Source organism: Camelus ferus, chromosome 3, assembly GCF_009834535.1.
Source record: "Camelus ferus isolate YT-003-E chromosome 3, BCGSAC_Cfer_1.0, whole genome shotgun sequence".
NCBI classification, from domain to species: domain Eukaryota; kingdom Metazoa; phylum Chordata; class Mammalia; order Artiodactyla; family Camelidae; genus Camelus; species Camelus ferus.
The window spans coordinates 113744332-113772106 of record NC_045698.1 but is presented as its reverse complement, the minus strand read 5'-3'; the positions used below and the strand labels follow the sequence as shown (position 1 = coordinate 113772106).

Sequence of the window (27775 nt, the reverse complement as noted above, 5' to 3'; positions counted from 1 at the left end):
CGGAAAACAAGATGCTCAAACCTAATCCACTCATGCGGACCCGAAGCAGAGAAATAGGCGCAGCTCGAGATCTCGCGAGACTAGCGTCGTAACTAGCCTGAAACCCGAGGTGTTCCTAGTGCGCATGTGCCGCAGTGTCTGCCGGGAAAAGGAGGAAAGTCAGGAAGTAAACATTGCTGGTTGGATTCATCTGGCTGTCTGGGGGTCAGCAGCGGCTGGACTTGGTAAGGAAATATTGTGACAGCTTGGGGAGGGGAAGACGGTGACAGTGGAGAACCCCAGGAAGTGGGCCAGCGGCTCCTAATTATTACAGATAATCCTCACGGCGTTAATCAACGCCAGGCTGAGAAGGGAACGGGGAACGGGCACCGGGGACCGAGAAGGAAGACGCCGTCCTAGGCCTCAGACGTGGTGCTTGTGTCCAGTCAGACCAGGACTGTGTCTCTGGTGGTTTTTAAAGTGAGAATAGTAAGATGCCGTTGGCGCTGACTGTCCAGTATAGTAGCTATTAGCTGCTTGTGGTTCTTAAGCACTGGAAATGTTGGCTAGTCTGAATACATGTAAATTCCATATCGGATTTTAAAGACTGTTTATTTTTTCTTGTATTGAAATGATAATATGTTGGCTATAATTGGGTTAAATATTGCAAAAGTAATTTTTACCTGTTTCTTTTTATTTTCTTCGTAAGAGTACAGAATATTTAAAATGACATATGGGGCTGGCGTTATATTTTTCTTGGACAGTGCTTGCTGCATTGGAGGGTTTTAAACTTGGGTAGTGGAACATATTTTCAGATTTGTGTTTTAACACTGCAGCGTGGTTATCTGATTGGAGGGAATCAGAAGAGACTGGTAGGAAAAAAGTAATAGCATTAAGGTTATTGAGAGTAGAAGTTTTGATATTCAGAAGGTGAAAATAACAATACTTAGTGATGAAATAGATGTGCAAGTCAGCTGGACCACTTACATAAAGGGGTGGAAAGTAGTGTCTTTCATCAAGAGAGGGAACAGTGGAAGATTTCATAGAGGAGATCATGAATTTGAATTAAGATTTGTTGAGTTCAGGTTTCTCTGAGACATTTAAGTAGAACAGAACAGAAAAATGTCCAGAGAACCTAGTACATTGATAGCTCAGTCGTATCTTTGGACTGGTGGGGAATGGAAACTAAATCAGAGTGATTGAGGAAGGAGGTAAAGATGAGGAAATAGATATAATGAATACAGATAATTCCTAAAACATTCAGCCTTTAAGAGGAACAGAGATAAGACCCTATGTACTCATTAAGGGTGAGTGTGGTTAAAAAAAAAAAAGTTTAGACACACATAAAAAGAGAGGAATTGGGAAATCTATATGACAGGGAGTCTTACGAAATTTTACATACATGTATATGGAGTGGGAGGGTATAGCTCAGTGGTAGAGTGTGTGCTTAGCATGCACAAGGTCCTGGGTTCAATCCCCAGTACCTCCATTAAAATAAATTAGTAAATAAACAAACCAACTTACCTCCCCCCCCAAAACAAAAACAAACAAATGACAACAACAATAACCAAAAAAAAACCCAATAAATTAAATACATGTGTATGTCTCTCTCCATTTGTAAATTAGAGTTGAGAGAAAAACTGGAGCAGTTCAGAGACTTTTGTGGAGGGGTAAGAGACCTTCCCCTTGCAGATACTATGAAAGAATAAGAATGTATGAAACATTCTGTATAATGTGTTATTAGGGTGTACTTTTGATAGTTTCCCTCGTGAATCTGTGAAGGCCTCGTTTATACTAACAGATATTTCTTCCTTTTCATAGAGGAGGCCACATAACCATGTCGGCCGCAGCTGTGGATACAGTGAACGCTGCCCCCCTGTCGGGGTCCAAAGAAATGAGTTTGGAGGAACCAAAGAAGATGACGAGAGAGGACTGGAGAAAGAAGAAGGAGCTAGAAGAACAGCGAAAACTGGGTAATGCCCCTGCAGAAGTCGATGAAGAAGGAAAGTGAGTACTTTAATTTTTTGCAAGATCTGTTCATTCAAAATTCAAATTCATGTGTACTGAGTTTACCAATTTCTCATCCTTTGCTTTATGGTATGATTTGAAAGAAGCCATCTTTACCACACATCATTTTTGTTTTTATTTATTTTATCAAACTCCTACCTATAAGCTTGCTTTCTTTCTTTTTGTTTTTGGAGGGGGGAGGTAATTAGGTTTGTTTGTTTATTTTAACAGAGGTACTGGGGATTGAACCCAGGACCTTGTGCATGCTAAGCATAGTGCTCTGCCACTGAGCTATATGCTCCCCACTCCGTGTATAAGCTTTAGAAATCAAATAATAATGAAGGGCTTGTAAGGAATAGCTACAGTCCTTTTCAGTTCTTCCCACTTCGTGTCCTCCTCTACACAGTGACTATAGTTGACCCTTGAACAATACAGGTTTGAACTGTGTGGGTCCCCTTATACTCATATTTTTTTTTTAAAGTACATGTAACACTCTGCAATCCACTGGTGGTTGAATCTGCAGATTCCAAACCACAGATCCAGAGGCCCAGCTGTGCAGCTTGAGCATCCATTAATCTCACCAACATAGACCCCTGCCTTCCTTCATCTCTCCTCCCCCTTCAGTTATGTCACTATTCTTAGTTCTTTTGTCAGACTTTTTTTCACTCTAATATAAATTACTTTCTTTATTTTTTTATTACATTGTAGAGACAGCAAGCATATTTTGCCCCTCCCCCACTTTAGTATCTCTGTTCTTAGATTCTGTATAGACTACCTTTGTAATTGTAATATCAATTGTTTTTCAACCTCATTCTGTAAAAAAAAATTTACTTTATTACAGAGACATCAATCCTCATATTCCTCAGTATATTTCTTCAGTGCCATGGTATATTGATCCATCAAAAAGACCTACTTTAAAGCACCAGAGACCACAGCCTGAGAAGCAGAAGCAATACAGCACATCTGGGGAATGGTACAAGCGGGGTGTCAGAGAGGTGTGTGGGCAGCCTGCCTGTGCGTGTGGAGACGGGGATTTTACTTTAAGAACTTAATAGGAGCCCCTTTAATGTGGTACTATGTAAAGTAGAAACAGATTGCATGACCTTTTATCTGGCATTAAAATTCACAGCATGTACAACTTTAGCTTCTGTCTTTTCTTTTATACATTTTATATTGCTGAAGTCCTTAAACTTTCTCATTTATAAAAGTGTAGAGAGTCTAACTGATTTTCCTCTTAACGAATCACTTCACTAATCAATACAGTAATGAGAGCCGAAGTTATTTCTAATTTATTCAGATAAATAAAACATTTGCTTTGCTTTCTTTCTGTCCGTTTATAGAATTCCATAACTACTAAGTACCGCAAAGGAGCATGTGAAAACTGTGGAGCCATGACACACAAGAAGAAAGAATGCTTTGAGGTAAGTCCAGTGTTGAGAATTTTGGAAGCTGTTGTCAGAGAGTCTCTTTCTTTGTTCCAGTCAGAGAGCTTAATTCTGTTTTGCTGAAGTTACCTAAATTTAGGTACAAGTGAAATAAAAATTAATGGGAGTGAAATTAGTTCAGCATCATGAACATTTTTTGCTGGAAGACTAACTGATAATTGAGTAAACCATTCACACCCATGGTCTGTTCACACACGCTCTGTAAAGAGGACATGAAATTTTCCTCTAGGCTACAGGTACTTAGGAAGATTTTTAATCTTACTTTGTTTTCCAGAGGCCTCGGCGAGTTGGAGCAAAATTTACAGGTACTAATATAGCTCCAGATGAACACGTGCAGCCTCAGCTGATGTTTGACTACGATGGCAAGAGGGATCGGTGGAACGGCTACAATCCAGAAGAACACATGAAAATTGTAGAAGAATATGCCAAAGTTGATCTGGTGAGCACCATTCGCTGCTTTCCTGCCACCCTGAAAGAATGTACGTTTTGCTGGATCTCTAATTCAGCAGCTCTTCAAGCAGTATAAAAATGATGGCATTTTTATTATTGTCGTGGTAGTAAACCTGCTTGGATAGTGAAATAAATAGTGTGCTAGCCTTGTCTGGCAATTCTTTTTATTTCTTTTATTTCATTTCTTTTTATTTCATTCTTACATTGTCCTTTACTCCCTGACTTAGGTTGCAGAAAATATTGGAAGCATGAGAACAGTTTAGTGTCCAAAACTTTCAGCTTTCTGGGGTTATAAACTCTTGGCCCCCAGACTGTGTCTTCCCTGTGGGTCTGTTTATGGCTGTCTCATAGCATTTCAGGGTGGTAGAAGGGAGCATAAGGTAACTTGTTTCAGAAGATGGAATTTTATTTTAATTTAACCTCAGTTTTTTCTGTTATGATTTCATCTACACACTCCTAGTTTTTAAAAACACTGCCTCTTTTTTTAAAGTAGAGTTAATATTTAAGACCATGGGATTTCACATAAAAATCTGAATTTTATATTTATCATCTATGGTAATCTGGGCCTGCCTGGAAGAGTCAGTAACTCCTGTTTTATAGGCGCCAGAGTTCTAGAGCTATAAGAAATTACTTTGTCCAGTGACCTTTTCTGAAAACAATAAACGTTCATTTTATGTATGTAAAAATTAAATGTTCCTTTGAATATTGTAAGTAAATTTCAAATGTTTCTTCTTTTTTTCTTAGGCAAAACGAACATTGAAAGCCCAGAAACTCCAAGAAGAATTGGCTTCAGGAAAATTAGTAGAACAAGCTGTAAGTAATAAAATGATCATTTTTTTAAAAATTCAGACTCTTAGTAAACAAAATTAAACAGTGAAACAAAAATTCATTTTATATCTCTCCAGTTAGAAAAGATTTTAGAGAGACGGAAGTTCTATTGAGGGGAAAGAGTAAAATTGACACTCAAAGGGTTCATGGGACTATAAATTAATGCTATCATTTTGGAGAGAATATTGCCATAAAAACATTTATATACGTTTTCTGGAATTAAATTGGTGATCCATCCATCCTAAAAATTTGTTAGTATTCAGAAAAATCATGCTGCACAAAGATGTTCATTGCAGCACTTTTTACAATAGCAAGAAATTGAAGGTTTAGTAGGGAATTGGTGAAGTGAGCTGTCCTTCGTCTGCTTGATAGACTGTTGCAGACCCTTTAAAATGGCTTTTATCAAGACTTAGTAACAACACTGGACAATACCTATATTTTAATGACACATAATATCACAGTATGACCATACAGGGAAGAAAATCAAAATACCAGTTCTCATTCAATGTAGAATTAGTGATTTTTTTTCTTTTTATTTATTTATTTATTTATTTAGTATTTCCTACATTTTCCATAATGAACATGTAATAATTATATAGCTGGGTAAAAACATTTTTCAAACAAAAAAAAAAAGATGTATTGCAGACAGGTTTCTTTTCTTTGTTTTTTTTTTTAGTCAACTTATTAGCTAAAATATATTATGCTTATTAGAGTTAAGAAAGTCTCTTTTTAACAAATTCATAGCATAAGTAAATAATAAACATTTTGGAGTTTAAATTTCTAAAGGGGGCTCTTAGCAAGTATAATTGCAAAGCAAGCAGAACTCAGTGAGTTAATCACCAAGTCGGTCAGTTAATCACCAAGTAAGCAGTGATAGGGGCTGCCTACCCAGCAGGTTCAAAGCACAAGTTAACAGATGATGTTAAAATCCAGCTGTGCCCCTGGCTAGCTAGATGGTTCTGGAAAGATTACTTTGCCTCTCTGAGCCTCAGTTTATCATCTCTAAAGCAGAGAGAAGAACACCTACCACCCCCACCCCAAGGCTTAGCACATCACAGAAGTGATCACTTGGTCATTGGTAGCTAATTTTGTGATTGTTATTAAACATTACCAATTCTGGAAAAAGGAAAAGGGTCTGTTTCTCTTTTTTGCCATATTGTTTATTGTAAATATATTACAGTTAATTCCCCAGTAGGTTTACTTAAATGTATGTAAAGGAGTGATGAATTTTGCCCATTTGGATATTAAGATTAACTACATATAGTAGAGTCATATCTACTATAGAGATTAGCTGTCTGTATAGCAGTATAAGTGTCCTTTGTTGAACTAGCAATTTGTGAGAACTCCAAAAATTACTTTTAAGAAGACATTTCTAATTTTGAAGGTAACATAGAAACAAAGAGAGAAAATTATAAAGAAGAAAAATACCCTGTGTTAACTGTTCGCATTTTGAAGTAGGTCTTTTGGTGTCCTGGTCCACCCCCTCACGTGTACTGTGTGTGTGCTTATAATACGTTTTTTAAATGGATTCACTTTTACATATTCATTTATCACCTGCTCTTTCAATTAAACAATATGTAGTGCAATGAGGACTTGTTCTCTGTATCTCTAAATGTAGGTCTATAACATCATTCATTTTTATATAAAGTCACATAATTTACCAGTCAAAATAATTTAAGATAGATGTGCAGTGAAAAGTCTCCCACCCCTGCCTCCATCTACTCTATTTCTAAACCTCACCCCCCATAACCGTTTTTTCTTGCAGATCCCTTCAGAGTTTGTGTAAATACAAACAAACACAAATATGTAATCTTATTCCCATCTTTCCCTCTTTTTTTTTAAGAAAAAAAAGAAGCAAAGTATACATATTTTTCTGCCCGTTGGAGAGAATCACTTTTATGGTTGGTCATTGTTTATTGAGTGTAGTAGTTTATATAACCAGTTGTCTCATTGATTTGTTTTTTTCTCAGTTATCTGTATCATAAAGTAGATTCTTGTACGTATATCTTCATATAATAGACATATTACTGATTTAGGATAAATTCCTGAAAGTGTAATGATCCTCGTAACTTTCCTTTTTGGCCTTAATGGAAAGATAGTGAAGTTTAATGAAAATGTTGTATCTGAAGATGAACACATATGAAATGAATATTTAAGAATTGATCACCTTAATTACCTTCTTGTGATTATAATTCTATCAATGAAAATCCTGGATTTGTAGACGCTCTAATAACTATTCACAATAACAAAATTGTATTCAAAACTTACATGCTCACTACACATGAGAAATAAAAGAATTTGTTCAGTTAAGTTTAACTTATTTCAACTCTGTTTTTAAAGTGTTAAATAATCAGTAGTTTCAGTGGAATAAAATTACAGATGCTTTTCCTTCTTTCATGATGCAGAATTCTCCAAAACACCAGTGGGGAGAAGAGGAACCAAATTCTCAGACGGTAGTAAATCTATGCCCTTTAAATTATTAAATTTTAAAATTTCTGATGGCTAATATTAACAATAATATATAATTCACAATAATAATAGGTTTAAAGAACACAGTGAGGGGGAGGGTGTGGCTCAGTGGTAGAGCACGTGCTTTGCATGTACGAGGTCCTGGGTTCAATCCCCAGTACCTCCATGAAATAAATAAACCTAATTACCACCTCCTCAAATGAACAAACCAAACAAACAAAGAACACAATGAGTAAGCATTTGGTTAAAGGGAAAACAAGAACTGGATGCTGCTCTTTTTTTCTTCAAATTTTTTACCCTCTCTTCCTCTTTTAGGAAAAAGATCATAATAGTGAAGATGAGGATGAAGATAAATACGCAGATGATATTGACATGCCTGGACAGAATTTTGACTCCAAGAGACGAATCACTGTCCGGAATCTCAGGATTCGAGAAGATATTGCAAAAGTAAGCCTTGCCAACTTAATGTACTTTCCAGTCATTCCAAGGTTAGGTATCATTCTGGGGCTTTCTCTCTTCAGCTGTACCCCAGGCATGCTACACGTATTTAGCTGACTCCTGCCAGTCAGGCTGCTGAAATCTTCTTTGATGGAAGTAAACATTAACTCAGTCTTAAAACATTTTTTTTTCCTTCTAGTACTTGCGGAATTTAGATCCAAATTCTGCCTACTATGATCCCAAAACTAGAGCGATGAGAGAGAATCCCTATGCCAATGCAGGAAAGAATCCAGATGAGTAAGTATCCAGCTGAATGTATAGATTTCAAGGTGAAGGAGGGGAGTTTTTACTCATCTAACGTGATCTGAATGAAAATGAGCATCATCTGTGGTAGGGTTAGAAAAGACATAAATCTCTGAAACAATTTGTTTTTAATTTATCTTCACAGAGTGAGCTACGCGGGGGATAACTTTGTCAGATACACAGGTGATACCATCTCAATGGCTCAGACGCAGTGTGAGTGTCCCCTCTACATCAAGGTGTCTTATATCAGCTCATAAGAAACTTGGGGGGCAGTTTTTAAAGCCTGTTTTGAAGAAGCGTGCAGTAAAGTAGCTGACAACTCATTACGATATTTTTAATTACTCCAGTGTTTGCCTGGGAAGCCTATGACAAGGGCTCTGAAGTGCATCTTCAAGCTGATCCAACAAAACTAGAGCTGCTGTATAAGTCCTTCAAGGTCAAGAAAGAAGACTTCAAAGAGCAGCAGAAAGAGAGCATCCTGGAAAAGGTAATTTTGGCCAAACTGCTAAGGAAAAAGTTTCCTTAAAGAGAAATTACCAGTTAATACGCATTTGATTTACATTTGGAATACAGTACACAGTCTCTTGTAATCCACCAGGATTAGCCCTTTCCTTCCATTGACCTAATCGCTACACAGTATCACTGTAGCTGTATCAGTGAGATTTTGCTGCAAAACAAACCGCCTCACAACTTCGTGGTTTAAAATAAACATTTCTTATTTCTCACTATTTTGTATGTCAGCTGGGTCTCCTGATCTGGGCCTGCCCATCTGAAGCTAGATAATCTAGAATGGCCTCACTCTGGTTTCTAGACACCTCATCTGTCCTGAGAAGGCCTCACTGGGAGCAGCTCGTCCCTGCCCCCGCGGGCTCTCGTCCTGTGACAGGCTAGCCCAGCTTCTTTACGTGGCATTCTCAGGGTGCCAGAGGCCAGCAACAAAAAGCGTGCCCCAGTGCACAGCTGTTTTTCAGGTCTTTGCTTACATCATATTTGCCAGTATTCCATGGTCCAGAACAAGTAGCAGGGCCAGGCCCAGATGGGGCTGGAGCAGCTACGTCTTGTGACAAATAGGCGTGCACACAGGATAAGAAGAATTTTATAGCCATTTTGTAATCAACCACACTCAGCAGATGAATAGCAACTGAGATACCTTTTATTTGCTTAAGGAAATTTGGTGGCAGTTTTTTTTCTTACTCTGTTTTGTGCAACAAAGCCCTGAAGAATATTCCTCTAATCTCTCTGATTGGAAATAAACCCTTCAGTAGAGATTTGAATGCTTATCTCTGTAAAGTGTATTGAATAATGCTCAATGTTCTTTTAGTATGGTGGCCAAGAACACCTGGATGCCCCTCCAGCTGAATTGCTTTTAGCTCAGACTGAAGACTACGTGGAGTACTCAAGACATGGGACAGTCATCAAAGGACAGGAGCGGGCTGTCGCCTGCTCCAAGTATGAGGAGGATGTGAAGATCAACAATCATACGGTACATGCTGAACCAGAACCGCCTTTGTGTCTTTGTTAGCATTTTGCTTTGAATTGTGTTTCTATTTCAGTTTCATTAGTAAATCATTGTTATGTTTTGTTTTGTTTTGTTTTTTAGATTTTACATGTTTTATGTTTTTTAATACACTTTTTAAATGTTACACTCTATTTACAGTAACTACAAAATATTGGCTACATTCCCTGTGTAGTACAATACATCCTTATAGCCTTTTACACCCAACAGTTTATACCTCCCAGTCCTCCACCCCTTTATTTCCCCTCCCCCACCCCCACTGATAACCACTAGTTTGTTCTCTATATCTATGTTTCTTTTTTGTTATATTCACTACTATGTTGTATTTTTTTTAGATTCCACATACAAGTGATATCATATAGTATTTGTCTTTCTCTGACTTATTTCACTAAGCATAATGCCCTTTTAAGTCCATCCATGTTGCTGCAAATGGCAATTTCATTCTTTTTTATGGCTGAGTAGTATTCTATTGTATATAAATACCACATCTTTTTTATCCACTCATCTGTCGATAGACATTTAGGTTGCTTTCCATATCTTGGCAGTTGTTAAGTAATGCTGCTGTGAACATTGGGGTGCATGTATTTTTTTCAAATTAGTGTTTTAGTTTTTTGGGGATATATATCCAGGAGTGGAATTTCTGGGTCACATGGTAGTTCTATTGTTAGCTTTTTGAGAAACCTTCATATTGTTTTCTGCAGTGGCTGCACCAGTTGCTGTTTTACGAAATTTTCCCAAAATGTGAAAGAATACTATTACATTTACCCATATACCCACCCATCTAGATTCAGATTTTTTTTTTTTACAGATTGCCATATATGCTTTGTCTGGGCAGGGGAGGTGTGTAACTATATATATATTTTTTGACTGAAACATTTGGAAATTACAGGTATCAGGACATTTCACCCATAAATACTATATTACATATCCTAAAAATAAGATGTTCTCCTATATAACTACATTACCATTATCACACTGCAGAAAATTGACATTAATGCCTCAGTATCACCTAATCTGTAGTCCTTAATCACATTTTCCAAAATATGCCCTCAAATGCCTTTAAATAGCTGTTTGGGTTTTTTTGTTTGGGGAAGAGGGGGGCAGGTAGTTGTGTATGTGTGTGACAGAGAGAGAGAATCCAGTCACAGTTTATTTTGGTTGTTATCTCACTTTTTTCTAGCATGTATCTTCCCCTTTTTCATGACAGTGACTATTTAACAGATCATGCCAGTTATCTTGGAAACTGTCTCGTATTCTGTATTTGACTGGTTCCTAGTGATAGCGTATAACTTATTCCTCTATTCCCTGTGAACAGGAATTCAGATCTAAAGGCTTGGTTAGATAGAAGTTAAATACTTGGACAGGAACACTTCATGGGCGATGCAGTGTACGTCATATCGCATGACATCATAAAGCATGTAATTTGCTGTACTCTTGAAGTACCCAAACCATAGCTGTCTCGCTAAGTAGGAGTCAGAAACCTAACTGCCTTTAGGAGCCATGCCAGTAATCGTGTAGGAATGAAGTGAGCCAGGCAGACTGTACAAACTAGAGAACACAGCCCTGTCTAGTAAGGGCCCACTGGTCGTCCACAGCCAATTGCTGACAAGTGAGAATGTGGGCCAGAGTTTCCCCATCCTTCTAAATTTTTCAAGAGAAATCAGATATCCTAAGTGTTTTAAGTTTTGGGGGAAGAGAATGTAAGACCATTGTAACCACACCCTCTCCCTGTTAGCTAGCCCTAGAATCCCCATAATTTTCCTCCTTTTATCAACAATATATGAGAGACTCTAGTTTCAGGCTCCCTTTTAAAGAACTCCCTTCTCTCTCTGCAGCATATCTGGGGATCCTACTGGAAAGAAGGCCGATGGGGATACAAATGCTGTCACTCTTTCTTCAAGTATTCCTACTGTACCGGAGAAGCTGGGAAGGAGACTGCTGTAAGTAATTGTCCTCGACTTTTACTCTGTATGAAACATACCTTTTTACGTTTCACATTTTAACTTTCTGTGACACTCAAGTCAGATCACATATATTTTTCCACAGAATTCAGAGGAACGTATTATAAATGATACAACTGGAGAAGAGTCTGTGAAAAAGCCTCAGACCCTCATGGAGGTAAGTCCGCGATCGATTGTCCTGAGGTTTTAAGTCTTGGCGGGAAGGCTGTAAAACGTGCACTAGAGCTTCATTTTTGCATTAATTACAGTATATTTCAATCCTCCCTGTCAGATGCATCAGGAAAAACTAAAAGAGAAGAAAAAGAAGAGGAAGAGGAAGCATCGAAAGAGCAGTTCAGAGAGTAATGATGAAGAGAAGAAACATGACAAATTGAAAAAGGTACTTTGTGAAGGCAAAATAGTAAAAGTGACTGCAGTGTTTTTTTATTTGTAGGGACCTTAGGAAATTATCTAATCCTCTTTCCAAGTTCATTTTAAAAATGAGCAAATTAGCCCCACCCCCGAGTCTAGGGGATCTGCTCAGGTCACCTATCAAGTCTAGAATATGAATGGAGATTTTTGTGTGTCTCGGTATTACCTGCTTCTCGAACTATTTGTTAAATATTACTGATGCACAGAAGAAAAGTGTTTTGTATAGCTGTTATTTTAGAGGTGTTGGCACGTTGCCCAGAGAGAATAATTTGTATTTGCCTGTATTTGTAAGTATCAGCAAAGTCAGAATTGCAGTCTCCGCCAAAAGCATCAGTTGCCAGCTTCTGTCAGTAAAATGAACCTCATTCAATTTTTGTTGTTTAATTTCTTTAACATTGAAAATGTCATAGAATTGTCATATATTGTTTTGTGTCTATAGAAAATATGAGCCAAACAGTGATTGGTTGTAGTTGGACAGCAAAAGGGCTTACGCCCAAGCTCTTTGAGGCAGTCTAGGTTTTGATGTGGCCGTCCACATTCCGTGGGGTCTCCTGGTACTGCTCTTGGTGCTTTGAACAAACGAGATCTGGTGTAGAGCCATGGTACTCATGTCCTTCGTCTCACTACAGGCACTGAATGCAGAGGAGGCCCGTCTTCATCAAGTCAAGGAGATGATGCAGCTTGACGAGAGGAAGCGGCCTTACAATAGCATCTATGAAACTCAGGAACCCACCGAAGAGGAGATGGAAGCCTACAGAATGAAACGTCAGAGGCCGGATGACCCCATGGCCTCCTTCCTTGGGCAGTAGTTGCTGGTCACAGACGGTCACCCACGATAGACTCTGCTGATACGTTCTTTTAGATTCTTGCCAGTGATTATAGATGGGAGAATCCGTATCTGCTCTTCTTGCTCCCTGACTTGAAGAAAGCTTCCAGAAGTCTTGTAGTAAATTCATTCCTTTCCACACTGAAGAAACAAAGAAGAAGAAAAAACCATGTACATTAAGTGCACATTAAGATTTTATTTCTAATTTTGTAATTACAGTTGTAGTTATTTGGTAATCATTTTTGCCTTCTCAGATTTTTCTGATCTGAAGCTAATTATCCTGTCTTGAGCTTTGGGTTACTGAAAATAAATCTGTAGAATGTATAAATAATTTTATATCCATTGTCAATCTGTGTAGTATTAATTCTGTTTTCCACTTGGTTATAAAATTTTGATTTTTAAAATATTTCATAGTATCTTACACTCAGAACTAAATGTATTAGCCTTTGAATGGAAGAAAATAGAGGCAAGAATATACAATAGAGAAAAGACAGTCTCTTCAGCAAGTGGTGTTGGGAAAACTGGACAGAAGCATATAAATCAATGAAGGTAGAACACTCCTTCACATCATACACAAAAATAAACTCAAAATGGCTTAAAGACTTAAACATAAGACAAGATACTATAAACCTCCTAGAAGGAAACAGGCAAAACATTCTCTGACATAAATCTTGGCAGTGTTCTCCTAGGGCAGTCCACCCAGCCAACAGAAATAAAAGCAAAAATACACTAATGAAAGGTAATTACACTTAAAAGCTTTTGCACAGCAAAGGAAACCATAAGCAAAACAAAATGACAACCTATGGAATGAGAGAACATAATTGCAAATGATGAGACTGACAAAGGCTTAATTTCCAGATAAACAGCTCATACAACTTAATAACAAAACAAAACAAAAAAAACTCTATTAATAAAAAAATGGGCAGAAGACCTAGACAAGCAATTCTCCAATGAAGACATACAAATAGCTAAAAGACACATGAAAAAAATGCTCAATATTGCTAATTATCAGAGAAATGCAAATCAAAACTGCAGTGAGTTTCTACCTTACACCAGTCAGAATAGCCATCATTAAAAAATCCACAAACAACAAATGCTAGAGAGGCTGTGAAGAAAAGGGAACCCTCCTACACTGCTGGTGGGAATGTAGTTTGGTGCAACCATAATGGAAAACAGTATGGAGATGCCTCAAAAAACTAAAAATAGACTTAACCATATGATCGAGCAACCCCACTCCTGGGCATATATCTGGAGGGAACTCTAATTTGAAAAGATACATGCACCCCAATGTTAGCAGCAGCACTATTTACAATAGCCAAGACATGGAAGCAACCTAAATATCCATCAACAGATGACTGGATCAAAAAGATGTGGTATATTTATACAATGGACTACTACACAGCCATAAAATAAAATAATACCACTTGCAGCAACATGGATGGACCTGGAGATCGTCATTCTAAATGAAGTAAGCCAAAAAGAGAAAGAAAAATACCATATGTCACTCACATGTGGAATATATTAAAAAAAAAAAAGAAAAAAGAGGACACTAATGAAGTCATCTACAAAACAGAAACAGACTCGCAGACAAGGTAAATAATCTTACGGTTACTGAGGGAAAAGGGTTGGGAAGGGATAAATTTGGGAGTTTGAGATTTGCAAATATTAACCACTTATATAAAAATAGATTTAAAGAACCAAATTTCTTCTATATAGCACAGGGAACTATATTCAATATCTTCTAATAACCTTTAATGAAAAAGAATATGAAAACAAATTCATGTATATATATGCGTGACTGGGACATTGTGCTGTCCACCAGAAACTGACACATTGTAACTGACTATACGTCAATAAAAAATTAATTTTAAAAAATTTAAAAAATAAAATGTCATTTCATTAAATACCCTCAGTAGGAAAGAGGGCTGTATTTAGGTTAGTTTCTTAGCGTTTTCTAGTTTATACTTTGAGACTTTTCTTTGAAATCTCTCTATTATGGATTTATTACTCTAAGAGTCCGTTTAAAAGAATTTTAAATAAAATTAAAAATCTTTTCTTTAAGGTGGATGATGATTATCATCAAATTCATCCCTATGCTCTAATTTATGAGGCGGGAGGGGCAACCTGCACAGGCAAGAAGACACAGGCTCATCCTCTACCGTCAGTATCTTAATGGAATTTACAGCTTGTCCCATTTGCCTGAATGTTCAATTTGGGAGTAGAAAGAGCTTCCTTCTCTTCTTCCTCATTGATACCACATAGAAAATGGTTAATTATTGGTGCTTTATAATTTCCAAGCGCAAAGCCTGACACAATAAAAAATGTTATTTCCATTGCTTTGAATATTAAAAAGTAGAACTATGTAGACATTCCACTCCTGAGATTCTACGATTCATCCTTCCTGGCAGACACAATAAGCTAAGAAGTCCTAGCTCCACGTACACAAGCTGAAGCGAGGGCGAGTGCGCATGCTCCTTACTCAAGCCGGCAGAGCGCTCGGCCGTTCGCTAGTGCGCCTGCGTGCCGGGCTCCGCCTCGCCCAGGCTGCGGGCGGGAAGGCACCCGGAGAACCCGGATGGAGCCCCGGCGCGGCTGGAGCGGAGGGCGCTGCGGCCGCTTCTGTTTCCCCGCGGTCCGCAGGTTCCTGCTCCGGGGTTAGATCCCAGGAACCGCCGCCTAGACCAGTTCCAGCGCCCGGAGGCAGGGCCCCAGCCTGAGCGGAGAGCGAACCGGAGCCTGAAGCGGGCGCCCAAAGGAAGCCCGAGCATCCCTGGGGCCTGCGGCTCCGGCTCCGGCTCGGAGTCGGCGGGCGGAGACCGAGCCGAGTCTTCTTCCCGCGCCGCCGGCGGCCTCAGCTCGCCCGGGCCGCCTTCTAAACGCTCCGTCCTTAATCATACACCAACAGGCCCTACCCGTTACGAGCTGGTGTTCTTTACATGCATGCTCACAGTTAAACCTCCCAACAACCCTGTAAGGTAGGTACTATTGTCATCCTCAGTTGAGGAACTGAAGCTTGGATAGGTCCCAGCTTCTGAGTGCAAAGCCAGGATCCCAGGCGTTTGCCCAGCTAGTGCATTCCCGTCCCTTTTCTCCTGGCTGTTGCTTTTAACTGTAAAATGTAATGGTTAAATCCTCTGCCTCCCGGACACCCGCACCTACCATGGACTGGCTAGGCGGTGGCCAGGTACAAGTTGGACTGTGTTTGGTTTGGAGTTTTAGGTTTACAGCTGCATTTTGATGCTATCACTGCTGAAATAGATGTTGTAGTCTTCCCCAAATATTTCTGTCATGTGAATGTTCACTTGTAACCGACTGGTTTTTCTCTCAATTGTGATAGTTTCATATCTACCCTTTCTGAATTTGCAAAACGTTTTTTACTCTGTTACATCTGGTCTTTCATTCTGCATCTTCGTCTCAACAAACTCAAGAGAATCATTCTAAAAACGAATTAGGTCTGTCTTAATAAGATAATCGTTTTTGTTTATTTTACTGTTTATTATGGAAAGTTTGCAGCACATGTAGAGTGAGAATGGTGTAACGGTGTGTTCAATCATCCAGCTTCAACAGTTAACAACTCAAGGCCAGTCTTATCTCCACCTCATTTTCTGTGTGTTTATCCGTGTGCTGAAGTACAGCATTTCAAAGGGAATCCCAGACATCTTTTCACTTTTAAGTAATTCAGACTGTATCTCTAATAAATGAGGACCTATTTTTTTTAACACAACCATACCATTATCACACTGTTTCAAGTAACAATAATTCCTTAATAAGATGATGCTTTTTTAATGTTTACATATTTTACGATATTGTGATTGCTAAATACCACAAAGGAACAAGTGAAAATTGTGAGATTCTAAAACACAAGAAAGTCTTTTGGGCAGTAAGTTCATCTTTGAGGATCTTGAAAATTCTTGCTACCTATTCTCCCTTTTTGAGGGAGATGGAAAAGGATATGATAAATGAATTTGTCTAAAAATTCTTTTGTTCCAAACAGGTAAATTTCAATTAAAATATACTTGAGTAGCATTGAGTGGATAGGAATGGGCTCTTAACTGGTCCTGTAAGAATTTCTAATGAGACTGAAGGAAAGCTTTTTCCTTCACTCCTTCTGCCCCCCAAAACATACATAACAGAATACAGAAAGGTTAGCATTTTTCATGCTGATGTCATAATTTTATTCTTATCAGGAGAGATTCTAAACACAGTTGGCCCATAGTCCCATCACTTGACAAAAAAAAACCTTAAGATAACTCTAAACTTCCAATTGTCTTTATTGATAGGCAGACATCTTTCAGTTTAAACTGGCTAATAAGAACCATATGGCAAATCAACTTACTAGTTACACCGAAGTACATTTTAGAGCTAGTTATTCTTGGCAGAGGCACTAGAAAGCAGTGCCTTAAATAAATATTCTTGGCTTACTTACTGTGATTTTTTTTTTTAATGGCCAGTGTGGACATTTGGATTTAGATGTAGCCCTGCTACATTATTTCAGCCACATTCTGTGGCACAGAACTTTGGAAATGTGGGGGATCACTTACTTCTCTGGGATATAAAATTGTTTTCTAAGGTATGTTTGAGCCTACCTGTGGATTATACCTTTGCTGATTGCTCAGAAGGGAGAAAAAGAAAAAAAAGGCTTTCTTTTTAGGTCCCTCAGCTTTCACAGGAAGTTGTCATCAACTCAGAAATTGTAAATGCCTGTTAAAGCATTTGGACTGTTTACTTAGCGATGCAGAATATGGGCAAGCTAGGGATAAGCCTGCCGATGTGTTTCATTCCTCTCAATCTGTCTACTTACTAGATTGTGTATCACAGCCACCTGGACGACTTTATTTAGTTTTTGTCCTCTTTTGTCCTACTTCTGGACGTGATAATCTGTTAGTTCTAAGGTGGTACATTGACACGTATAATTCCAAAGGGGTTCCCAGCGACTGTGATGGGCGTCCCTTAAAGATGACTGTCCTATGTACTGTTCATAAGAATTACCTAAAATGCTTATTTAGACTGCAGAGTTTGGACCTCTGCCCCAGAGCTGGGGCATCAGAATCTCTGGGGGTGGGGCCCAGAAATGTGCATTTTAGCCAGAGACTGAGACAATTCCTCTGTTTACTAAACTGGAGGACCACTGCCTTCTACATCCTGCCCTACCGTAATCAAGGGTTTCCTTCTATTAGAGAAATTTCTCGGAAGTCTCAGTGATCAACTTGTTTTGCTTTTCTATATGGACAGTGGGAATCACGGACTGATTCCCACTTCTCTGTCAAGGGTGGCTTAGTCAGACCTGTTTGAAATCCTCTCCTTGAGTTGGAGTCAAAGCCACTCAAGGAGCAAATAGTTTTACAGACCTGTTTAATCCTTAATGATTAAAAAGAACTAGCCACCTTGTCCAAACCTGCCCTTCCTTGGAGTATTTAGTGAATTACTCCCTCCTCTATTCACTAGTTCATAACTGGGGGTGTGCCTACATCCTTGGCACAAACGGAAGGAGGGGGTGGTAGTGAGATGCCCTTTCCGGGGATACAAAATATACTTGTTTGGAACACACATCACTGAAAACAAATTAAGGCGTAACTGCAGTTCACCAGGAGAGTACTTATGGGTATTCACAATTTGCATAAGCCCGAGTCTCCCATATACACCCTACTGGCAAGGCATTTATTCCAGGGCTTTAGCTGAGTTTCTTAGATTTAAGTTGGACTGTCATGCCATCATGGCTTGCTCCGAACTGACTTGTTACAGGATATTTCTTGACACGTACACAGATGACAGGATGGTATATGATGAGGCTTTGTTTTAATTCGGTGAGCCACTAGTTTTTAATGCCTGGGTTGTATTTTACTCCCAAAGCAAAAATCTACGACATCTCTGGAAAGCTACCTGAGAATTTTGGGGTGCCATGTCGAAGAAACGCAAATGGGATGATGACTATGTTCGTTACTGGTTCACCTGTACAACGGAAGCCGATGGAACTCAGCGCCCACAGTGTGTATTGTGTAACTCCGTATTTTCAAATGCTGACCTCCGACCATCAAAACTGTCAGACCATTTTAACCGACAGCATGGTGGCGTAGGTGGGCATGATCTCAACAGCCTGAAACATATGCCAGCACCGTCTGATCAGAGTGAAACCTTGAAAGCATTTGGAGCCGCATCTCAGGAGGACGCCTTATTACAAGCATCCTATCAGTTTGCGTATTTATGTGCCAAGGAGAAGAATCCGCATACAATAGCTGAAAAGTTAGTGAAACCTTGTGCGCTGGAGATAGCACAAATAGTTTTGGGACCAGATGCACAAAAGAAGCTTCAGCAGGTACCCTTATCAGATGATGTGATCCATTCTAGAATTGACGAAATGAGCCGGGATATCTTACAGCAAGTTCTAGAAGATATCAAAGCCAGTCCTCTTAAGGTGGGGATTCAGCTTGCTGAGACAACGGACATGGATGACTGCAGTCAGCTAATGGCATTTGTGCGATACATAAAAGAAAGAGAGATCGTAGAAGAATTCCTGTTCTGTGAACCACTGCAGTTAACAGTGAAAGGAAAAGACGTGTTCAATCTATTCAGAGACTTCTTTTTGAAGCATAAGATAGCGCTCGACGTATGTGGCTCTGTTTGTACTGACGGCGCCTCTTCTATGCTAGGAGAAAATTCAGAATTTGTTGCCTGTGTGAAAAAAGAAGTCCCTCATGTCGTGGTCACACATTGCTTGTTGAACCCTCATGAGCTTGTCACGAAGACGCTGCCTACAAAGCTGACGGATGCTCTTTCTACTGTGGTGAGGGTGATCAATTTTATCAAAGGCCGAGCTCCGAATCACCGCCTGTTCCAGGCTTTTTTTGAAGAAATTGGAATAGAGTATAGTGTTCTCCTGTTCCATACCGAAATGAGGTGGCTTTCCCGAGGCCAGATACTTACTCATATTTTTGAGATGTATGAAGAAATCAATCAGTTTCTTCACCACCAAAGCAGCAATTTAGTTGATGGCTTTGAAAATAAAGAGTTTAAAATCCACCTAGCGTACCTAGCAGATTTATTCAAACACCTAAATGAACTTAGTGCGTCTATGCAGAGGACTGGGATGAACACAGTATCAGCTCGGGAGAAGTTATCTGCTTTTGTTAGGAAGTTTCCATTTTGGCTAAAGCGAATTGAGAAAAGAAATTTTACCAACTTCCCTTTTCTTGAAGAAATCATCGTCTCAGACGGTGAAGCGTTACGCATTGCAGCGGAAATAGCCCTGCACCTCCAGCAGCTGAGCAGCTTCTTCCACGGATATTTTTCTGTTGGAGATCTTGATGAGGCAAGCAAGTGGATACTGGATCCATTTCTTTTTAATCTGGATTTTGTCGATGATGGTTATTTAATGAAAAATGATCTTGCTGAGTTACGAGCTAGTGGCCAGATCCTAATGGAATTTGAGACAATGAAACTTGAGGATTTCTGGTGTGCTCAGTTCACGGTGTTTCCAAGCCTGGCAAAGACAGCTCTAGAAATCCTTACACCCTTTGCAACTACATATCTTTGTGAGTTGGGATTCTCATCACTTCTACATTTTAAAACTAAGTCTAGAAGCTGCCTGAATGTGAGTGATGACATCCGTGTGGCTATTTCAAAAAAGGTTCCTCGCTTCTCAGACATCATTGAGCAAAAACTACAGCTACAGCAGAAGTCACTGTAAGCGGATAGACTTTTTAAATGTATAATTTTTAATATATTCATAATTCCGTTGTAAAATTAAGCTGTAATTCTTTCTCTTTCCTTTTATATTTATGATATACCGAATTCTATGTTTTAAAAATTCAGCATCTTTAACTTTTAATTTTCACATGAGGCATGTGAAAATATGTTTTGAGAATAAGAACACAAGCAGTGGAAAAGATTAAGTACCACTGCCTGGTTGATACATAGGATTCTTCTAAGTGTCTGTTTAACCTGTTGATGTGATACATAAAAAAAGACACCCAAGCACTAGAAAATCCACACTACATGGTACAATAGGCTGCTTACAAATAGAGCCAAGAGAAAAAGAGAAGACTTCCCAGAATGTGCATCATTACGTTAAGAGTAAAAGTCAAAGGATGAAATGACAGACCGAGCCCTCCCGTCTCCTGGAGGGTGGTTTGGGGAGGTTAATGAAATAAGAAGCGGACTATGAAGTACTGTAGTGAGAGAAGGGACGATTCAAGTTTATATAAGATTTATTTTTAAATGTATTCTTTGGAGTTAGTCTCACAGCGTCCATTCCTCTAGCTCCCGTGCTCTAAATTCCGTGACACTAATAAACATCCTAATATCCTGGTAGTCGCTCTTTGTCTTCTTTTAAATTACATCCCGACTCCAGCTCATCAGGGCTGCTTAAGAGGAGATCCCAGAGCCCTATTCAAGAGATTCTGATTTAGCAGGTCCGGGACGGGACCAAGGATCTTCATTCTTAACCAGCTTTCCAGGTGGTTCTGATGGACTCTTTGGTCTTCTTAAATCTTATTTTTCCTACACTTATTTTTCCCTTTACCCCAGTTTCCTCGCTTATTTTACATCTTACGCTATATGTATGTTTCTAAGATAGTTCAAAAGTTTGAATGGGCCAGAATATCGATAATGAAAAACTGACCTGAAGTCACCATAGTGATTCAGGGCCACCAAAAAGTTCCACATGGTTATCTAAGTTAATACACTTTTCTGGATGATAATTTAGCTAGATATGTTCTTAAATTTAAATAAATTTTTATATCAAAAGTACTGTATGCTTAAGGCTGGGAAAGAAAAGAGTCCTGTAATGAAAAGCTGCAGCCCCCTTCCTGCCCAATTACCTTAACCGTTTCTGCTTCAACTTGTTATGGTTCCACCCATGTTGCTAAGTACTGTGTTATACCAAACACTTACGCCAGTTTTGATTTATCAGCTTTAGAAGTTATATATTGATGCCTCTAGATAAAAGGATCGAATTTATAAAACATCCATCTCCCCTCCTACGACTTGCATTTTTTGTTATGACAGTACTAATTTTAGTTCCTCTATTGATTATTCATAGCCCTTTGACTGAGGATTTTTCCCTCTAGGAATTCATCACATAGAAAGAATCATGAGTGCCCATAAAGTTTATTTATAAGGTGGGTAATCACAGCACTTTCATAATAGTGAAAAAAAAATTTTTAACTTGAAGGGGAGTGGAACCTGACTATCAGATTTAGATGCCACTTGAGTACACAGATTGAAGTTTCTATTTCCTACACAAAACTAAACTATCACTTTCCATCAAAATGCTTTATCAATAAATATAAATGCATACCTTCTTTTCTTTAAAAATATAGTGAGAAAATGTCAGTCCTAATTTTTCCTATTATAATCTAACATCAAGAGCAGGGGGAGATTTCCAAAACTAATACAGGAATAAATCTGGAAGAGTATGTATAAACTTTACTATGTATGCATATAAAAAGACAGGAAGAAAGCAGGGATGGGAGCAGGGCATGTATGAAGCCTGGGACCTAACCATACAAGCACAAGACTAGGATGAAACGCCACAAGCAAGTGACCTTTGATAGCCAGTCTTTTGTTAGGTCCACTAGAACTTCCTCCTACACTAAATTCATTCATTTCTGCTCTGAAACAGAAACCCAAAGGACACTTTTTTAAATTGAGTTACAGTCGGCTTACAATGCTGTGTCAATTTCTGGCATACAGCACAGTTTTTCAGTCATACATGAATATACATATATTCATTTTCATATTCTTTTTCCCCGTGAGCTACTAGACAATCTTGAATATATTTCCCTGTGCTATACAGTATAAACTTGTTTATCTATTCTATATATAACTCCCAATTTGTCCCTTCCTACCCCTCTCCCCTCTGGCAACCACAAGTTTGTATTCTATGTCTGTGAGTCTGTTTCTGTTTTATATTTAAGTTCATTTGTCTTTTTTTTTTAGATTCCACATATGAGTGATATCATATGGTATTTTTCTTTCTCTTTCTGGCTTACTTCACTTAGAATGACATTCCCCAGGGACATGCATGTTGCTGCAAATGGCATTATGTTGTTTTTTATGGCTAAATAGTATTCCATTGTATAAATATACCACAACTTCTTTATCCAGTCATCTGTTGATGGACATTAGGTTGTTTCCATGTCTTGGCTATTGTAAATAGTGCTGCTATGAACATTGGGGCGCAGGTATCTTTTTGAATTAGGGTTCCTTCTGGATATATGCCCAGGAGTGCGATTACTGGGTCATATGGTAAGTCTATTCCTAGTTTTTTTAAGGAATCACCATACTGTTTTCCACAATGGCTGCACCACCAAAGGACACTTTAAAGGAAATAGCTAAATGAACTTTTAATTCATTTTCAAATTTTACAACAATTTTTTTCCCCTGATCAAATGAAAGAGACTGCAGTGTCTGCTAAAAAGAAGAGGCACTTAGATTTTTTTTTTTATTTTAAAGAATCTCCCACAGTGGTACACATACTGGCTCACGTAAGTTCTATGTTTTGGTTTCTTTTTCTCCCACGGAAGAGACCGTTGTCTTTCTTACATTTTCACAATATAATTAAGGTCATTGATAAATTGCAAAAGGGAGTCAAGAAAGCATAAATCTTCATGGCCAGCAGATGTCACTCTCAGTGCATGATTGGTTGAAAGCAAACAACTCTCATTACAGATTTTGCCAAATGCCTGATTTTAAGTATCTCTAGAAAAGGGATTAGTAGCTCGAATTAAAAATGCCCCACTTGAGCCACTACTGGCACAAAATTGGTGACAGCTCTGATGGAGCCAGTAACTACCAGCCTGCAAGAAATCATTGGGAAACAGTGGGAAAGAGAAGCTATAAAGGGGTTTTGCCTGAAGTTGACTTGAGCACGTGGATTTTTGACATCTTGGCTGCTTTCCTAAGCCACCAAAAGCCACTTGAAGCAGGCAGATAGGTCAGCTTTTCAGACATGATCCAATGGGAGTCAAAACCAAATAGACATACAGTTTTAAAGGGTGAATTCTATGATGTGAATTATATCTCAGTTTGAAAAAAAAATAGGGTCTGGATATTTATAGTATAGTCTTTTTAGCACTAAATTATATCAAAATACTGTAAGCTTGGCTTTAATATCTGCTAAGCATTTAGAAAAGTCAGGTTGGAAGCTTTCAAAGTCTACCTTAATATAATCAGCAGTATAAGGCAACTGTCAAAGTCATCGTATTTTGTACTTTATCTTCTGAGAATATCTCCCTAGAACCTAAGGTTATTTCCCTTCTGTTTTACAGCCTTGCTCTAAGTCTTACTCTAATTCAGAAATGGATTCCAGTCCTAGCTCAGCTATTGACTAGCAGGTTGAACTCTACTGCCCTCAGCATATAGGCATCAAGAGATCTGACGACCTGCCAGCCCTTATTTTGGCCTGCTCAGCACGGATTCATTCATTCACTCAGTTCTTTCAATAGCACGCTTGTTTTTCTTTAAGGAACTGTCCTTACCCCACTGTCAGTCTGCATGCCCCCACCCCCACCCCAGCTAATCAGAGTCAGCTCCAGGACTTCTGCTGGGATTAATGGGGAAGATACTTGCTAAACTAGCAGGATGGGAGTCTGGAGTTTCCATTGATCAGCTTTGCTGCCAGAGGGTGAAGCCAGCAGATGCGAAGCCAGCAGAGGCAAAGCCAAGACAAGGAGAGAGACAGATTCCTTACGACACTGCTTCAGCACCTAAATACAGTCATACTTTTTTACTTTTCAGTTTTATGAGCTAACAAATCCCTCTTTTGCAGCTTCCTGTCACATGCCACCAAGAGACCCACTTCATACGCTTCGTTTCCAGTCTTATTCCACGATTATGAATGGCTAATGAGAAAGTTCTGACTCCATTCCTTTTACTATGTGATTCTGGACAACGCTTGTGGAGGCTGGAGAGCAGGACTGAACGTGTCCTGAGCCTCAGTTTTCTCCCCTACAAGATAAAACAGACAAGTTTTTCCTAAAGAACCTTTTTTATTTTTTTTTTCCCACAGAGGCCATATTTCATTCGCTTAATTTTGGAATTTTGGTGGCCCTGACATAAGTAGAAAGAACCTTTCATAGATATAAACAGAAAAGGAGACTTTTGTTGTTTATTTTTTTGTTTTGAGTTTTTTGTGATGGCATCAACTTGATTTCAGGAACAATCACGGGTCTTATGTATCGTTTCCTTCTACTAACAGAAAGCCTAACCTATAATTTTGGAGACTTTCATCCTTTATCAGGTTAACCTTTTTGTCCTGGTACTAATATTTATCCACATTTTCAGGAGGCCTTTATCCCCAGTGCTTTACTATGCAGGGTCTCATACCAACAAGTTGGAAGAGGGGTACAATGAACACTCAGAGGACTATTTTCTGGATTCAAAAATTAACATTCTGCTATAGCTGTTTATATAAATGTATAGGTATCCACGTAGCAAACAGGGTCCAATAAGAACAGAAACCATACCAATTTTTAAACAAAAAGAATCTACAAAAAGGAATCACTGACCAGGTATTGGAGAAGTTGAAAGGCAAAAGGGGGTGTGGAGGCGTCACAGGGATAGTAAATGCACGGAGCAGCCGGCATCACTAGGGCTAGATGAACAAGGAAGGGGGCTGGCACTGTCAAAAGGTGCAAAACTGGATGAGGGGTCCCTTGGAAGGGAGACTCGGCTCTCTGGGGAAGCGGCCTGCCTGCCTGGTATTTCTTAGGCACTTAAAGATCTTAAGAATGGGTCCCAGCCTGCCGGTGCTGCCATCTCTGAGCATGCGTGACAAGGCTGGCTCTGGAAATATGAAGAAACTGAAAAACCAACTGAACTAACTCTCAACGCCAGGGTGAAGAACCACAGTAGAGGCAATACTGGCAACAGTAGGAAGCAAAAGAGGAAGGAGCAAGTCCTGGTCCTTCCTCTGGATTTCTGCTGTCTCTTGCATCCCTCATTTGCAGAGCCTAACAGAAAGCTGGGTGATAAAGAAATGAACTTTGTGGGGTCCCAGCCCAGCCTGACAAAGCAGATTACAGGAAGCACAGAAGGGTGGGTGTGAAGCTGAAAGACAACTGCTTAATAACCAGCCCAGTCTACCCCTTTGGCTATCCAGCATCCTCTATCCATAACTGAATTTCTGTACAATAAACATAGCTTTGTGGTTCTCTTAAGGTGTAACTGTCCTCTGTACAAATAAAGATGCTTTTGAGGAGACACAAAGTCTCAAATTTAGTAATTTGAGACTTTCTTCTCAAATTTAGTTATTTGTCCCATTAATTATTCTGTTGCCTAAAAACTCACCCCAACAACCAAGTTCTTTGTGGCGTTGATGGGGGTTGGGGGGTACAGAAGAGGTCTCCAGGTATAAATCATCCATCTCACTGTTGCAGCAGACAATGACGACAGGTGGACACACGCCACCCTGAAACTCCTCAGACACACAAAGCAGCAGCAGCCATCAGATGCACCGTGTTGTGACCAGGCCGGTTTCAGGCCCACTGGCATTGGCCCTCACAGCACAGGCAGAAAACGGTCACCAGCGTCTCAGCTTCCAGCGCAGGAAAGACACTGTTACGTCTCGGTGAAAGCATTCTTCCCTTGGGAGCCAAGACTTCCAAACTATCGGTCGCAGTTGCGGCAACAGGAAGCAAAAATTCTGTGAATTACTAGGTGCCCATCCCTTGATTCCTGGACCAATGCATTCTGGCATGGTGGGGAAAAGCATATTCATTGGTTATCAATTCAAAGCATATATTGCATCCTGTAAGGCAGAACCTTATCTTTTAGGTTATTTTCTCCCAGTTGCAAGTAAGTGAGTCTTAATCATTCTGGCATTCTAACAGACCAGGCGCTTCTGAGTGATGAAGTCCACGACAAGGCCAATAAATGCCACAGGCGTCAGTCTGTTGCCACGCTCTGTTAGGAACTGAATGTCTGTGTCTACCCCCAAATTCATATGGTGAACACTAACCCCCAGTGTGTGATTGTTTGAAGATGTGGCTTTGGGGAGGTAATAAGGTTTAGATGAAGTCATGAGGGTGAGAGTCTGGCCCAGTAGGATTAATGCCTTCACGAAAGGCTTGCTCTCTCTCTGATGTACAAAGAAGGGGTCATGTGAACACACACAAAGATGGCAGCCTCCTACAAGCCAAGAAATGAGGCCTCAGAATTAAACCTACCTTGCTCACCTTGACCTTGGACTTACTGGCCTCCAGCGCTGAGAAGTTCCTGGTGTCCAAGCCACCCAGTCTATGCATGTCCTCACGGCAGTCCAAGCAGACTGATGCGCGCCCCTTTGCTACTGCATGGTAAGGTGAGCGCGGTGCAGGCTTCCACAACAGTCACTGGGGCTGGCAGAAGTGCTAAAGACAAAGCCACATCCAGGCAACGTGTCTTTTCCAGTGTGAGTGAACGGCTGCCCCTTCCGTGTCGGGAAAGGGCCTATTGAAATACAACTGCCACCAAGTGCCCATATCAGGGGCTAAGTGTTGGTCTCGGCGGTTGGCAGGTCAGGCGCCCAGTGGGTCTGTCTTTTGGAGGGAAGTCCATGTTGTTGAGCCTCCATCCTTGCCAATACGGCCATCCTTGTACACAGGCCCACCGGGCAGTCACTGGGATGACGGGGAAAGAGGCTGACTAATAGCTGCCAAGTACATCTTGTCCTCCTGATTACTGAGAGCTTTCTTAATAGCTTAGGTTCAGCAAGGCCATCGGGAGGTCCTCAAGCCAAAGTCAGCTGTCACAAGAGACCCAAATGTCCCAGGAATAGGCCTGCCTTAGGGTCCCTGCCACTCAAGTCATTTGCTGGGAGCAGCCCGTGGGAAGTGTGAGCCGGCCCAGGTGCAGTGGTGAGTGTCAGAGGGCAGCAGCCAGGGCTCTGCTTAACTATGTTCCCCGTAGTTGCATGTCTGCAAAGTACATTCTCTTCATTGCACAGAGTCCTTTGGTGAGCATTTACCTTGAGCACAATTATCTTCAGTTCTCCACCTATTCTGTGAAGTCCATCTACATGTCTCACCGCCAGACCTCCTTGTCCCTTGTCTTCTCGATCTGTTCTTTCCAAGACCCTCACTCTCCATCAAACCATTAGTAACTGCCCTTGAATACAAGAGTTTAGATCCATACTTTTGGAGAGTGCTCAGTTTAGATGTAGCAG

General features: G+C 39.8%; 2 protein-coding genes and 1 non-coding gene across 3 annotated transcripts; all 3 read left to right on the top strand.

The window, feature by feature from the left end:
• The first annotated feature begins 128 nt into the window (after positions 1–128).
• On the top strand, positions 129–12969 carry SLU7 (SLU7 homolog, splicing factor). The gene is made up of 16 exons (XM_006177977.3): positions 129–224; positions 1801–1986; positions 2828–2981; positions 3327–3407; positions 3706–3870; positions 4626–4694; positions 7115–7162; positions 7494–7625; positions 7816–7913; positions 8065–8132; positions 8267–8406; positions 9241–9402; positions 11271–11375; positions 11482–11553; positions 11668–11775; positions 12437–12969. The coding sequence occupies exons 2-16, from the start codon at positions 1817–1819 to the stop codon at positions 12614–12616; spliced, it is 1752 nt and encodes a 583-aa protein (XP_006178039.1). The 5' UTR covers positions 129–224; positions 1801–1816; the 3' UTR covers positions 12617–12969.
• On the top strand, positions 7273–7344 carry TRNAA-UGC. The gene has a single exon. It is a non-coding gene; the product is annotated as a tRNA-Ala (tRNA).
• Positions 12970–14898: 1929 nt separating the features above from the next.
• Positions 14899–20940, top strand: LOC102517677. The gene is made up of 3 exons (XM_006177976.3): positions 14899–14912; positions 15177–15608; positions 18484–20940. The coding sequence occupies exons 1-3, from the start codon at positions 14899–14901 to the stop codon at positions 18515–18517; spliced, it is 480 nt and encodes a 159-aa protein (XP_006178038.2). The 3' UTR covers positions 18518–20940.
• The last annotated feature ends 6835 nt before the right edge of the window (positions 20941–27775 follow it).